Source organism: Anolis carolinensis, chromosome 6 (genome assembly GCF_035594765.1).
Source record: "Anolis carolinensis isolate JA03-04 chromosome 6, rAnoCar3.1.pri, whole genome shotgun sequence".
Taxonomy (NCBI): Eukaryota; Metazoa; Chordata; class Lepidosauria; order Squamata; family Dactyloidae; genus Anolis; species Anolis carolinensis.
Window position 1 is genome coordinate 68270828 of NC_085846.1, and position 14958 is coordinate 68285785.

At 37.8% G+C, this 14958-nt stretch overlaps 1 protein-coding gene across 3 annotated transcripts in view; it reads right to left on the reverse strand.

Annotated features, from left to right (window-relative positions):
• Window positions 1–14958, reverse strand: part of dnajc13 (DnaJ heat shock protein family (Hsp40) member C13) — a 103571-nt gene that overhangs the window by 15737 nt on the left and 72876 nt on the right. For all 3 annotated transcript variants that reach the window (XR_506603.3, XM_003222196.4, XM_008112773.3), the window contains 10 exons: window positions 13741–13876; window positions 13005–13189; window positions 12155–12229; window positions 11520–11639; window positions 9771–9950; window positions 7189–7356; window positions 4615–4728; window positions 3574–3690; window positions 2939–3116; window positions 2607–2698 (listed from right to left, as the gene is read on the reverse strand). Coding sequence is in view for 2 of the 3 variants with exons in the window: in XM_003222196.4 (XP_003222244.3) it covers window positions 2607–2698; window positions 2939–3116; window positions 3574–3690; window positions 4615–4728; window positions 7189–7356; window positions 9771–9950; window positions 11520–11639; window positions 12155–12229; window positions 13005–13189; window positions 13741–13876 (1365 nt within the window). In the remaining variant the exon portion in view is untranslated. The remainder of the gene's footprint in view (window positions 1–2606; window positions 2699–2938; window positions 3117–3573; window positions 3691–4614; window positions 4729–7188; window positions 7357–9770; window positions 9951–11519; window positions 11640–12154; window positions 12230–13004; window positions 13190–13740; window positions 13877–14958) is intronic.

The following is a 14958-nucleotide window of genomic DNA, read 5'->3' on the forward strand; positions in this document are numbered from 1 at the left end:
TCTTCCACAGATTATCTAATTTGCACTGGATTATATGGCAGTGTAGACTCAAGGCCCTTCCACACAGCTATATAACCCATTTATAATCTTATATTATCTGCTTTGCACTGGATTATCTTGACTCCACACTGCCATATAATCCACTTCAGTGTGCATTTTATACAACTGTGAAGAAGGGGCCTCATATAATCCAGTTCTGAGCAGATAATATAAGATTAGAAATATACAGTAGACTCTCACTTATCCAACATAAACAGGCCGGCAGGATAAGTGAATATGTTGGATAATAAGAAGAAATTCAGGAAAAGCTGATTAAACATCAAATTAGGTAATCGTTATACAAATTAAGCACCAAAACATCATATTATACAACAAATTTGACAGAAAAGGTAGTTCCATGCGCAGTAATGCTATGTAGTAATTACAGTAGAGTCTCACTTATCCAACACTCGCTTATCCAACATTCTGGATTATCCAACGCATTTTTGTAGTCAATGTTTTCAATATATTGTGATATTTTGGTGCTAAATTCATAAATACAGTAATTACTACATAGCATTACTGCGTATTGAACTACTTTTTCTGCCAAATTTGTTGTCTAACATGATGTTTTGGTGCTTCATTTGTAAAATCATAACCTAATTTGATATTTAATAGGCTTTTCCTTAACGCCTCCTTATTATCCAACATATTCGGTTATCCAACATTTTGCCAGCCCACTTATGTTGGATAAGTGAGACTCTACTGTACTGTATTTACAAATTTACCAGTAAAATATCACAATGAATTTGAAACACTGACTACAAAAACATTGATTATGAAAAGGCAGACTGTGTTGGATAATCCAGAACATTGTATAAGCTAATGTTGGATAAGTGAGATTCTACTTTGATATGAAATAATTTCTAGGATAGAATAATGCAGAACAATATAATCTCTAAAACCAGGACAGTAATAAAGAAATAAAGAAATAAAGAAAGTAAATAAAGCAAGGAAATTGGAAATTCCACAAAGGAAACAATCAGGGCCACCTAACACCTCCCAAGAAAGGATTCTTCCAGAAAGGAAGCTGAGAAGGCAGTGAAGCACTATGTATTACCAAAGTCATTATTATTACTATCATTACTATCCTTACTATTATTATTATTATTATTATTATTATTATTATTATTATTGTGTTGCGGTCAATCGTGAAAATGAATATAATCTGGCTCCAAGTATTCAAAAACACTAAAATCAGAATATATAAAAATTAATGTGGTATAATAAAACAGAACAATACAATCTCTAAAATCAGAACACTAAATAAAGAACAACACTCTGAAAATAGGGGAATTCCACACAGAAAACAATCAGGGCCAGCTAACACCTCCCAACAAAGGATTCCCATCATCAAAGTCTGGCCAATCCTCTGTTTTCTCAGGTTCTGCTTCTCACAGACAGTAGAAGCATATAAAATATCGCAAACAACACCACTCTGAAAACAAGGTAATTCCAGACAGGAAACAATCAGGGCCAGCTAACACCTCCCAACAAACAAACTACTCAGGGAGGAAACAGCTAGGCTTTAAATCTGCAAGGCCATTACATCCTAATCATTTTTCCTAATTGCAGGATTCATACTTGCCTCCAACAGACAAAAAAAAAAAAACCAAAACAATCAGAAATATTGCATATTCACAACCTTTAGGAAATAATGTCCCCTGGTGGCACAGCATGTTAAAGCGCTGAGCTGCTGAACTTCTGGACCGAAAGGCCGCAGGTTTGAATTGGGGGAACTGACAGAGCCCCCACTGTTAGCCCCAGCTTCTGCCAACCCAGAAGTTCAAAAACGTAAATGTGAGTGCATCAATAGGTACTGCTCCGGTGGGAAGGTAACGCCGCTCCATGCAGTCATCCCACATGACCTTGGAGGAGTCTACGGACAACGACGGCTCTTCGGCTTAGAAATGGAGATGAGCACCAACCCCCAGAATCATACATGACTGGGCTTAATGTCCGAGGAAAACCTTTACCCTTGACCTTAACTACCACTAATTCCTTAATACTTTATTTCCCATACCACCATTCTTCGCCACAGCAACGCGTGGCCGGGCACAGCTAGTATTCTATAAACCTACAATCAGAGGTTAAAATAATTGGCAGTAACTATTTGGTTACTATTTGGTTATTTGGTTATTCACCCTCAAGCTATAAAATTCCAAATCTGAATCACTGTTGGCTCAGAGCGATTCTAGAATGGGGCCACATTTATTGGTGTCAGGGGCACAATAAAGGGGTGGAAAACATATACATACAAAAAATACTCATTTTTTACCTGAGAGAATACCTCTCTTTGAATTTTTAGATCACCAGCCTGACTCTTTGGTCAACTTCCAACAGAAGCTGACCAGAGTCACACTGGAGGATCTAGATTCCTAAAGAGAACATATTAATCAAAATCTGCAAATAATCCAATTTGCAAAATGTAATCTCCAAATATGGCCAACTGTACTTAAATTTATTAGATATTATGAGAAATGGACTATCACCTTTATTCATCTACACACAGGACAGTAATTAACATTTCTGCTACAACAAGCCATGTTTAAAAGTTATTATTTTACCTCCAAAGCCAATTGTTGCACTTGACCAGCTCCATGGACACGCAGCAGTGAGAATATTAACTTAAAGTGACCTATGCATTCACATTCTGAACCTAAATGCAGAAAACAAAAGAATGACTATAGTCAGAGTATAAAGAGGAACTAAAGCTGGCTACTTAATTTTAAGGAGAGGAAGCAGTATCCCAATGTGGTTTTTTTATTTTAAAAGTAGTCATGTTCTTGCAGTAAACAGATGTGAAGATGTACAACTGAACTTTCATCCAAACCCTGAAGATCTAAAGTTAACCTCTTTTTAGCGTATGTGTTTAAGCCATCCAATACACTTCACTTACCGGGGTTGTGCTTTATTACATTTCTCAAAGCCTCCAAAGCCATTTCAACCCTTCTGAGCCTGTCTCCATGTTGGTTAGACTCAACTTTTCCTGTCTGAGTCATAGCCATTAATGTATGAAGGTACTGTGCTTGTGAGCCTATGTAATCCAAAAGGCTTGCAGCAAATGCTTTTGGAACCTGTAGGTCAATAAACACACTAGTTGGAAGTAATGTAGTAAATATGAAGGTATTTGTTTGAAGGTAGTTGTTTTCAAGAAATGTAAACCATCAATCACAAAATATTTACAAGTAATCACAAATATCAAACGCAGTATCAGGGTAGATTGCCCAATTTTAGTTAAAATATATTCCCTGGTATATGGCAGCCTAGGCAGTTATCCCATTCTGAATAGTACCTCTGTCAATTTTTGTATTGTTAACAAAGGAAGAGGCAAGCAAACAAATAATGAAGACAAGAAAATGGATATGAACTTTTTGAAGATATGCACTAAGCTGAACAATGAGCTCAATTCGAATCAATTTTTTTTCAACTGATAAAATCCAGAGAAAAGAATCAGCCTGGCATATTTTATGCAAATATGTACACAATTGATTAACTTTCCCCCTTTTATATACCAAAAAATTAGAGTCTCACCTCTAACTGGAATGTGGGCACTTCATTGTAAACTCTGACAAAAATCTCTCCTACAATAAGTTCTTTTGCATGATCGCTGAAGAGAAATTCTGCTCCATAGCTTTTATCACAGTCGCCCTTTAGAAAGAAATGTTTGATTTTGTATCTGCATATAGTGAATACTATTCTGAAATAATTTACAGCTCCCTGGAATATTAACTGAATTAAGAACAATGTGGCATTATCTACAACCGTATGTTGTATTTTAAACATTTACTATTTAGTCATTAGATTAAAACAATATAAGCATTTGAGTTATTTTTTTAGAACATCTGAGAATGTAGGAAGAAAAGACTGGAAGGAATCTGACCTATATATATATATATATAGAGAGAGAGAGAGAGAGATAGATATAAATTCAAGTCTTTCTTATGACTTTTACTTGCTACTTATTTCTCAAGCCCCACTCTCAGCCTTTGTGCTGTTATAATCCACAAGCATTGCTGCAAAATGAATCCTGCAAATAAAAATCTTGCCAATTTGAACAGAATTTCTGCAATTGTTATTTCAATTGCAGAATTTTAATTATTTGCAAATAATATTGCTCACATGCAGGGTAAAAGACGACAAAAAATGAAAAATGTAGAAAGCTACAGCATTACTGTGTTGTAACACTGAGAAGAACACTATTGGTATCTCTTGAGGGTAATGTCTAGCTTCAAATATTTTTTGAAGGCATGCTATTAAGAAGTGATGTTGTTTATATACATGGCATACAGATCAAATCTAATGGATCCAGTGGCCACTTTAAGTGGATTCAAGATGTTGCTAAATGATCACAGTAAGCCTCAAAAGAAGAGGCTAGAGAAAATTTTAAGATTAAAGAAATCTATAACCACCAGTCACAGAAGGCCAGCAACCTTTACTAGGGTAGCATATGAAAACAGAGCTCTAAAATAACCACACTGCCTGCTTATTTACCGATTATGAAAAATGTACCAATGGGGTTTGATTGCCTCTATTATAGTATCTCTAGCTTGGAAACTTTGAAAAAGGGCTTACTCTTTTAATCATGCTTTCCTGCTGAGTTTCCAAAAACTCAAGGAGTTCAGCTCTTGTCCGATTGTTCCAAATTAGATAAGGGCTCTCTGTATTGCTATTCAGCATTTTCAGAATCTAGGTAAGAAATAAACAAAACAAAACACATTTCTCACAACAGTAATAACATTTTTTCTACTTCTAATCGGCTTCAGGTCCCTGTAATACTTTCAGGATCACCACTGGCCTTCTGTTTTTTAATACTCCAAGACAGCACTTTTGGTTCATCTTTCAGACATTTGTATTCACAATCTTTCTTCATTTAATAAATACAGTTCTAGCCAATTAGGTCCTATATTTAACAGAAGTGTTTTAGGATCCAGCTCAAACAACCTCCACTTTATAACTGTTGCATGCAGAGAAGGATGTGCAACTGTTTACATGCCGTTTTGCCACACAGATCAACTTCTAAGATGTTGTTTTTCTCTCAGTGCAGATATCCAACCTCTAATATCAATCAATCAATCATGCTTTTATTACAGTCAACAAACCATACAGCACTGCAATAGTTATATACATCTTACACACATATAGAAAGAAATGTGTGCACACTATATTGGGAAACATAAATATATGTTGGGATGGTACAAAAGAATAAAAAGAATGGAAAGGCATTGTAAAAACTGCCTAATAAAATGTTTAAAACTCAATGCAAAACAGATACAATTAAAACCAAGCAATTATATGAATTAAATGTACATTAAAACCACACTGCCTTATTCTTACTGGTAAGCAAGAATTTGATAGCCCTCCTGTTCCCGGAACTAAGATCCCCAAGTTTGTTGTTTATTCATTCAGTCGCTTCCAACTCTTCATGACCGCATGGACCAGCCCATGCCAGAGTTCCCTGTTGGCCATCACCACCCCCAGCTCCTTCAAGGTCAAGCCATCCATCCATCTAGCCCTTGGTCAGCACATCTTCCTTTTTCCTTCCATTTTCCCCAGCATCATTATCTTCTCCAAGCTTTCCTGTCTTCTCATTATGTGGCCAAAGTACTTCATCTTTGCCTCTAATATCTTTCCCTCCAGTGAGCAGCCGGGCATTATTTCCTGGAGTATGGACTGGTTGGATCTTCTTGCGTTCCAAGGCACTCTCAGAATTTCCCTCCAACACCACAGTTCAAAAGCGTCTATCTTCCTTCGCTCAGCCTTCCTTAATGTCCAGCTCTCGCATCCATAGGTTACTATGGGGAATATCACTGCTTTAACTATGTGGACCTTCATTGCCAGTGTGATGTCTCTACTCTTCACTATTTTGTCAAGATTGGTCATTGCTCTCCTCCCAAGAAGTAAACATCTTCTGATTTCCTGGCTGCAGTCTGCGTCTGCAGTAATCTTCGCAACTAGAAATAGAAAGTCTGTCACGGCCTTCACATTTTCTCCCTCTATTTGCCAGATATCAATCAGTCTAGTTCCCACAATTTTGGTTTTTTATGTTTAACTGCAGCCCAGCTTTTACACTTTCTTCTTTCACCTTGGTTATAAGGCTCCTCAACTCCTCACTTTCAGCCACCAAAGTGGTATCATCTGTATATCTAAGATTATTAATGTTTCTTCCTGCAATTTTAACTCCAGCCTTGGATTCCTCAAGCCTCACATGTCTCATGATTTGTTCTGCATACAAGTTAAATAGGTAGGGTGAGAGTACTCCTTTCCCAATCTTGAACTAGTCTGTTGTTCCATGGTCTGTTCTTACTGTTGCTACTTGGTCCTCAGTTAGACAGGCAAGGTGACTTGGTATCCCCATACAACCAAGATCTTGCCACATATATTATGATCCACACAGTCAAAGGCTTTAGAATAGTCAATAAAACAGTTCTAGATCCCTAGGTAACACCTAGCAAGTTTGGTCCATCGGCAAATCCTTACATTATGAAAACAGTAGCAGTCAAAGTCATATCAAACTGCATTAAATTCTGCAGTGGAGATGCCCCATTGTCTTTACATCTTTCTTTTGAATGGCATGCATGGAATTCTTTTCATTCATCTCAATGAGAATATCTTTGAAAGCATTCTCGTCAAAGAGAAGGTTTCTTCCAAAGGGAAATGTAAGCAGCAATCTGGATTACATGTTGGTTTTAGTCAGATTAATCTCTTCAACTCAGTGGGGACAGCTGTTCAAGGAAGGAGGAAACAGCAGCAAGTCTGGCGGCATTAACCACAAAAGCTCAAGATTTATCAATGTGAGAGGAAGCAGACAGAGGAAGCAAAATATGAAGAAAGTATAGAAAGAAAATCTGAGACAAGAGTCATATCCTTTCCTGGGCATGGCAGGAGAAAATATTGAGGAACGATGTGGTGACGGTCCAAGACAAAGACTCTGTTTAAAAACATGCAATGCCTTGCTTCACATGGACGGTGAAAAAAGTTAGTGCATGACTCTTACTCCACTGGCTAAAACGTATATTCCAACACACTAACAGACAAATTATTTTCTTCCTCAACACTCTATCAGCCTATATATACTTGTAACTAATCTGTCATTGTATTCTTTTAAAAGTGAAGTGCATTATTATCAATGTTATAGTACTCTCATACCTCTGTTGGACTAACCACTGCAAGTTTCCTTGCAATATAAGGGGTCAGCATGCCTGCAAGACTTTTTCTTATCGTCGGATTTTCAGGTGTAGCTTGTTCTCCCGGAAGATAGCCACCAAGGCGACTCAAAGCAAGGAGACTCAGCTTGGCAAGGGTATTAGCTACTTCCTGTTAAAAGAAAATAATATCATTTAAGTGGTCTGAATAAATAAGCTAGGACCTTCTTCTTCCACAAGTCATACACCAAAGAAATACTGGCATAGGCTCTGGCAGATGTTCTTCCCTCACATGAGGCAACTGCCTTTCCTCACTAAAGCTTCCAGGGCCCAAGCTATCCTAAAATCAGGAAGCTGTCACACAGCATTGTGAGTTGAGGCAAGCCACTTTTGAAACACTTCACTGGGAGCCATATAAACAAGCAAACAAGACTGATCTTCAGGAACTTTTCTGGACATTTCCTTTATGAGAAATGGAAGGTCTCCTGATTTTGCCCTTCTTCTAGGTTTATGATGCAGGACATTATTATTTATTTAGAGTATTTATATTCTGCCCTTCTCACCCCGAAGGGGACTCAGGACGAATTACAATGCATATATACATGGAAAATATTCAATGCCTTTAAACATACAACATATAGACAGACACAGAGGCAATTTAACATTCCCAGGTTCCAGCTTAATGAGGGTATGCTCGATTCCAGACACAGGGGGAGCTGCCATTTCATTGGCCATTTGTGACACCGATTCCTTGATGGTAGTACTTCCTCATTCCTTTCTGCTCACTGCTGGCAGTTTTTATGATGTCATAAATTAGTTAAATTAGCCTCACCGCATAAAGCAATACCTAGAATTTTCTACTCAACAAATGCAACTGTTTTTCAAGCTGATTAGGTGGGCAGTGAGCTAGGCTATTAACGGTTGGGAGCTCAATCCAACCCAGGCTTCGATCCCATGACCTCTCGGTCAATAGTGATTTATTGCAGCTGGCTATTAATCTGCTGCGCCACAGCCCGGCCCATACACTAATGAATTATTTTTGCTTCTTCAGAAGAATCTTTGCCTAGCTGTGCAATAAAGACATAATTATGGCTTAATAGGTTAAGATCATTAAACTAAGATTTGGGGACAGAGATTTGGGGAATGTCTTCCCACTGTTCATTAGGTTGCAGAATATGCATAAAGATGAGGTAATGTTAAGAGAGCATCAGTATTATGGATAGCGTAGATGAACCCAACCTGAAACAGCAACTCCCTTAACCAGACATGGAGGCAGTAACTTCTCAACCTGCTGGACAAACTCAAGTGGGGTTGATGGAGCAGGCTAGGGAAGGGTTAAAAGAGCGCTTTTGTTCTGGAGCACAGAAGGGAGAAAGCACAGTCAAAATGATCTATTACATTAGCAGAGAAATTGGCCAGAAAACTGCTGTAGAAACCAGATTTAGGGTATTGCAGCCTGCTGGTGGCAATTTCTTACATTCAGGCCTGAGAACTGGTAACCTGAGTGGGGTGGAGTCTCATTTCTTGTTGAATGATAATAATGTTAATAATAATAATAATAATAAAACTTTATTTATACCCCGCCACCATCTCCCCAATGGGGACTCGGGGCGGCTTACATGGGGCTATGCCCAAGACAATACAATATAACCATAACATAATACAATTAAATAATACATTACATAAAATAAAACAGTACAACATAAGATCGAAACAGCAATATAACAAGAGTGGGTTGTTGAAGTGGTTGTTAATGAATATGAAGTGTCAGACCTTGGAACAGACTATTAAAGATTATTTGGAGATTCCTTGGCAAGGTATTTGAAAAGCAGACACAGAACACAATTACAGGAAGAGCTTGATGATTGTCTGTACACCAGTAAGACAGTACTGTAATTGTCGAAGTACTGTACTGTAATTGTCAATACTCTTTTCTCTGCTGGTTGGTTTACAGATCTAATCTGTAGACTTGTATTAATATATTAATGGGAGGATCAAGTAAAAAACCAAGATTTCTTTCAAGGAAAGTGAAAATGTTGCTTGACTCTTGGCGCTAGGTAATGAAGTAAAAGCAAAACAAGAATCTATTAGCATGCCCCTTGTCTCTTGAATTGGTAAGAGAAGTTGCCTTGTAATATATACAGTAAGAAGTCACAACATTATATAACCCACAGGTTGTCTGCATCTCCCTATCCATTTTTGTCGCTCAGTTCATCAACAGTCTCCTGCTGCTATTACTGCTAGTAGTGAAAAAAGCATAATTTTATCATTTAAAAAGCATGTTTTCTTTTACAAACCATTCATATTCCACACATGCCTAATTTACTAACAGGTTTCACTCCCAGAAACAAGGCACATGGCAAAGCCAAAATCAAAGCACTGCTTTTTTGTTACTGTGGCAGAAAATTCAGTTGTGGGGGTGGAATGGCTCTTTGTCACCTCAGAGGATATAGATCCAACCCCCAAATCCCCAAAGTAACCGGAAAGCACAGTATGTTAAAATAATGAACGTGAATTTAAAATAATTAGCACAAGTTCCCCAAACCATTTTTAAAATGTTCAGTAGTATATTTATAATATGATTACCTGCTGATTGGAGTCTTCACTCTTTTGGATACCACTCTCTTCTAGTGTGTAATCATAGTTGAAAAGGTAGCCCAGCAAATACCACAGAACTCCAGCTTGAAAGAGATGTGTCTGTAGCCAATAATCCACAGCAAATGAGCTGACACATTCTACACCCAGAGAAGCCACGCGTGCAATGTTCTAAAGAAAACGGAACATATTTATTCACTTTGCTATGTGAACAAGACATGTTGCAGCCCAGCTGGCATGAAAGGGGATATAAACAAATGCAAAACACACAGATGAAATAATCTTGAGATCTACAGGGAAGGGTTTTTATTTTGTTTGGCCACCATCACAGGTTGCAAGTTGAGGACAGAAGAGACAGCATTCTCAGTGGCTGCTCCAATCCTCGGCAGCTGCCATCCTCTGGGATTGCCTTCTGTAGGATGCTAGGCTGTCCTCCTTTCAGTGGTACACAAATATCTTTTTAAATAAACAGACTTTTGATATCTACTGTATTTCAACATACAACGATTGCATTTCTATACCATTTTTTTTTGCAAAAAATAAGGGTGTGACCATTATGTGAAGAAAAAAATTGTGTCTTAAATTCACTAGTTTCTAGTTGTAAAAAAAACCTGTCTTAACTACGAGAGAGGAGGAGGGGAAAGAGGGAAAGACCCAGCCAATTCTGGTTCCTGGGTTTTTTTGTGGTTTTTTAAACCCACTTCTCTTGCCTCCTGGAAATGCGGAGGGAGGAAAGGGAAAAGGGAGGGCTCAAGACCCTGCTAACTCCATTTCTGTTTTACCTCTGAGAGATGAGGAGAGGGAAGGAGGGAAAAGGGAGGATTAATGTGACAACTAAGTGAGAAAAGGCAAGAAACCAATTTTTGGACTAGAAAAGAGGGAAGCAATAATTGTGCGGTGGTGCCTATTACACGGTGCTTGAAGGGAGGCTTCTTATTGGGGCATGTGCTTTGTTTTAAACATCTGTATGCCTTTTAGATGGCATATAAATGGAATCTATCCTCAGTCTTCTTGAGGTTGGTGGTCAGCTGTTGTTGGGCTGCAACTCCAGGCATCTCTCAGAACTAAGTTGGTCAGATCATAGGAGTTGTAGTCCAATTATATTTCGAGACCTACATTTGCCTAAACATGTTGCAGGAAAGATGAAGTATAAGCCCAATGAATGTTTGTTAGGAAACTACACAAGAAAGAAATGTCTTAAACATGTCTCAAAGACCTATTTTGTATTAGGGTGTTTTCCAAACCTTACAGAATTCAAGAGTGCTCCATCTATTTAATGGATGTCTCCAATGTGCTCATTTTTCTCGTCACACGCAGGAACTATTCCATAAAAGGTCAAAGGAAGTCAGAACACAGTAGCCAACCCACTTGTATTATATGGCTGCTGATACATCTTAAATGAACCATCTTATTGATCATTTTTAATGTAACTGTATTTTAATTGCTTTTAGGGTATATGTTACAATGTTTACTCATGTTTTAGTTTATTATATATCTTATTGGATTGTTTCTGTTTTATTTTCATTTTGATGCTTAATTCTGTTGTTGCAAATTTAATGTTGTTATTGTGCATTACCCTGTATTATTTTGATGTGTTTGTACTAATTTGAGGCATTAAATGTTTACATTTTTTGTGTGTGTAAACCACCCTGAATCCCTTCAGGGAGAGAAGCTGGTCTAGAAATAAAGATGATGATGATGACGACGACGACGACGACTACTACTATTAATTGAGCCTACCTTGCCATGATACAGCACTCTACAGAGATCCTTGATGATATTTGGCATTTCAGTTATTTTCTCTCTGCAGTCTTCAAATTGGGCTGCCACGCTGTAACATTTACTGATATGTCCGCATACCTATAAATAGAAAGATTTTCTTAAGGTGCAAAATAGTAAGACGGTGTATAACAAAGGCTACAAGGGAAGAATAAATATGTGTGCTTTTTAAAGGAATGAAAGAGCTTCAAACAATGTAGATACAGCACTACTATTTGCTCAGATTTATCTTGTTGTTCTCTTGCCACATACTGCCAACTGATGTTGCGCTTGGGAGGATTTCAATTTCTACTTGATGTGCAACAGAGGATTACAAACAGCAATCTGTCCAAAGTCATTCAACAGTTTGTGGATAATGAAGTGTGAGGAGAGCTCTTCACAAATACAATTCTTGTATTCTACAGACAAAGCTGGGAAAAACTCTTGTCAGAACTGCTGATGTTCGGTTCACAACTAATACTGAACTATATGAAATAACGGACAGACAAGGTTTAAGGCAACTTTCCTGTTCCCATGAACTTGACCATGTAACAGTTTATATTTGAGTTTAAGCAGCTATACAGAACGAATTCTTCATTACAGAATTTAAAACTTACTTGAACTGACATATCGTCTGGTTTGCTAGATCGTGTCAAGACTGCAACACAACGATTAAAAGCCTCTTGCAAGATCTGTGGGGAATAAACATTTTTTTCTGTAGCTTGCCAAGAAAGCTATCAAAATAATAAAGATTTTTCTCTGTAAACTTCTAATACTATTTTAGAACTATGAGATAAAATTGAATATATTCTGTATAAGCAATATTCCCAACCAGACTGCTCAAACTGTTTATAGAGTAGTATAGCTTTCTCCAAAGCAATATACCATTTCTTTTTTCTGGAAGAAAATAAGCATTTTAACATTTTTTTTTCGTGTCAGGAGCAACTTATGTTGCTTCTGGAGTGAGAGAATTGGCCGTCTGCAAGGACGTTGCCCAGGGGACGCCCGGATGTTTTTGATGTTTTTACCATCTTTGTGGGAGGCTTCTCTCATGTCCCCGCATGGAGCTGGAGCTGATAGAGGGAGCTCATCCGCACTCTCCCCAGGTGGGATTCGAACCTGGCAGCTTTCAGGTCAGCAACCCAACCTTCAAGTCACTTAGTCCACTACGCCATCTGGGGGCTCCATATTTTAACATTAATTCATACAGAGTGAAAATAGCTTAGAGTAAGCAATGTGCTTAATATTTTTCACTAATTTAGTGTAATATATGCATTTTAGTGTTGTTTATACAAATTTACTGACTAGCCAACAACAACAGTTTAGGAACATCATCACATGAACAGCTAGCAAGACTACTTTCAAGAGAATATGCAACTATAGTAATAAGAGTGTTATTTAAACGAAAGTTTAACAGAAAGACAGAAATAAAACTATTTTCTAAGCTCCATTACAACAGGATTCTACCTCTATTCCACTCTCTCTTCTTAGTTCTTCTGCATTAAGTGCTGAACAGTTGACAGTGTAGAAAGCCAGCTCAGTAGCAGCAGGCAACAAGGGAGACTCTTTGGAGAACAAGAGGTCATCTGAAGTCTCTATTGTGATTGTTTTGATCAACATAGGGTAGCCTGCGTATTTATAGGGCTTCAAATCTTGAAAAAGAAGAGAATACAAAAAAGATGAAATCGGTTGAGTACAGACATTTAGTTCTCCGGTCCCATTTTTGACTTAATTCCCCCTTACTTCATCTATAGCAGGGATGTCAAACTCAAGGCCCATGGGCTAAATCTGGCTCAAAATGTCATTTTATCTGGCCCTTCAGATGCTGGACTACAACTCCTATATTCCTCATAATCAGACATTATCATGATCAGAGCTGATGGGAGTTGTAATACAGTAACATCTGGAAGGTTGTCATTTGCTCTGTTTAGTCAGGAGAGTGGGTTCTGAATTTAGGTGCAAAGCTTGTGAGATGATGTCTGCCTTTAAAATATTCTTTAACCTTTAAGCTATCTCAGAGCAACAAGTGTTGTTGGGTTGCAATTTCCCAATACACCTGTGCCTTCAAAATGAGTCTACCACGAGACATAAAATGGAGTAAAATACCTATTCTATAAAATAGAATACAGGTAATTTTCCTTATTTGCTGCTTCTGGTAATGCCTCAATGTAAGTTTGTATATGCACATGCTAAGCCAAGTTACCTTCTTTGTGTCTGTTGAAAAGGATGCTTTGAGCTTTCAAAATCAAAATTATGTTCTCAGGGTCTGGACCATCTACCATTTTGGCTGACTTTGTACACAGAAATTCATATGCCTTATTCACTTTTTCAAACATATCCTGTAGATATATGCATATAAAGAAACATGAGTTTCATTTTAAAATACATTCACATTTGTTACAAAATAGTGAAAAGACTTATCAACCAAGCTACATTTCAGAGAAAAGCTGGATTTTACTGCATCACCTTCAAATATATTTACCCATTTCTCAGATCGCTTTAATGTATTTCCAACTTCCAACAAAGATTTTCTTCTGTAAAGTCCTGAAACATTCACCCCCACCCTTAGCAAGCTTTGCATGCACAAAATCAACTTCAAAATATGTACAATCTATTCAAAACCAAATGGTGTTTAGTATTCCAATGCTTCAAATATTTTAAGTGTAGGAATATGTTTGACAAGGTCCCCCATGACATTCCCACAAAAAAACAAATAACGTGGGCTAGACAATACTACTATTAGGCGGATTGGGAATTGGTTGACTGACTGAACAAGGGTGCTTCCCAATGGCTCCTCATCCTGGAGCGAAGTGACTAGTGGGGTGCCACAGGGGTCTGTTCTGAGACCAGTGCTACTTAACATCTTTATCAATGATTTGAATGATGGAATAATAATAATAATAATAATAATAATAATAATAAAACTTTATTTATACCTCGCCACCATCTCCCCAACGGGGACTCGGGGCGGCTAACATGGGGCCATGCCCAGAGCAATACAATATAATAAAATATAAAAACAACATATCATACCACAATTAAAACAATACAATAAATAATAATATATATTACATCAAGAAGTCAAAGAAACAGTAAAAACAAGGGCAGGCCGCATGAACACAGAGATAAAAACTCGGAGTGAGAGAGACAGAGGACACTGGGGACAGGAACATATGAAAGTGGAACAGTCTAGAGGGTAGATGTTGGAGGGGAGTAACAAAGAAATATATGGCAGTAATTACTCACCAAAAGCACAGCAGAAGAGCCATGTTTTTAAGTCTTTTTTAAAAGCTAACAGAGTGGGAGCTTGCCTGATTTCAATGGGCAGTGAATTCCATAATCGGGGGGCCACAGCAGAAAAGGCCCTCTCTCTTGTACCCACAAGGCGGGCCTGGGATATAGGCAGTGGCGATAAAAGGGC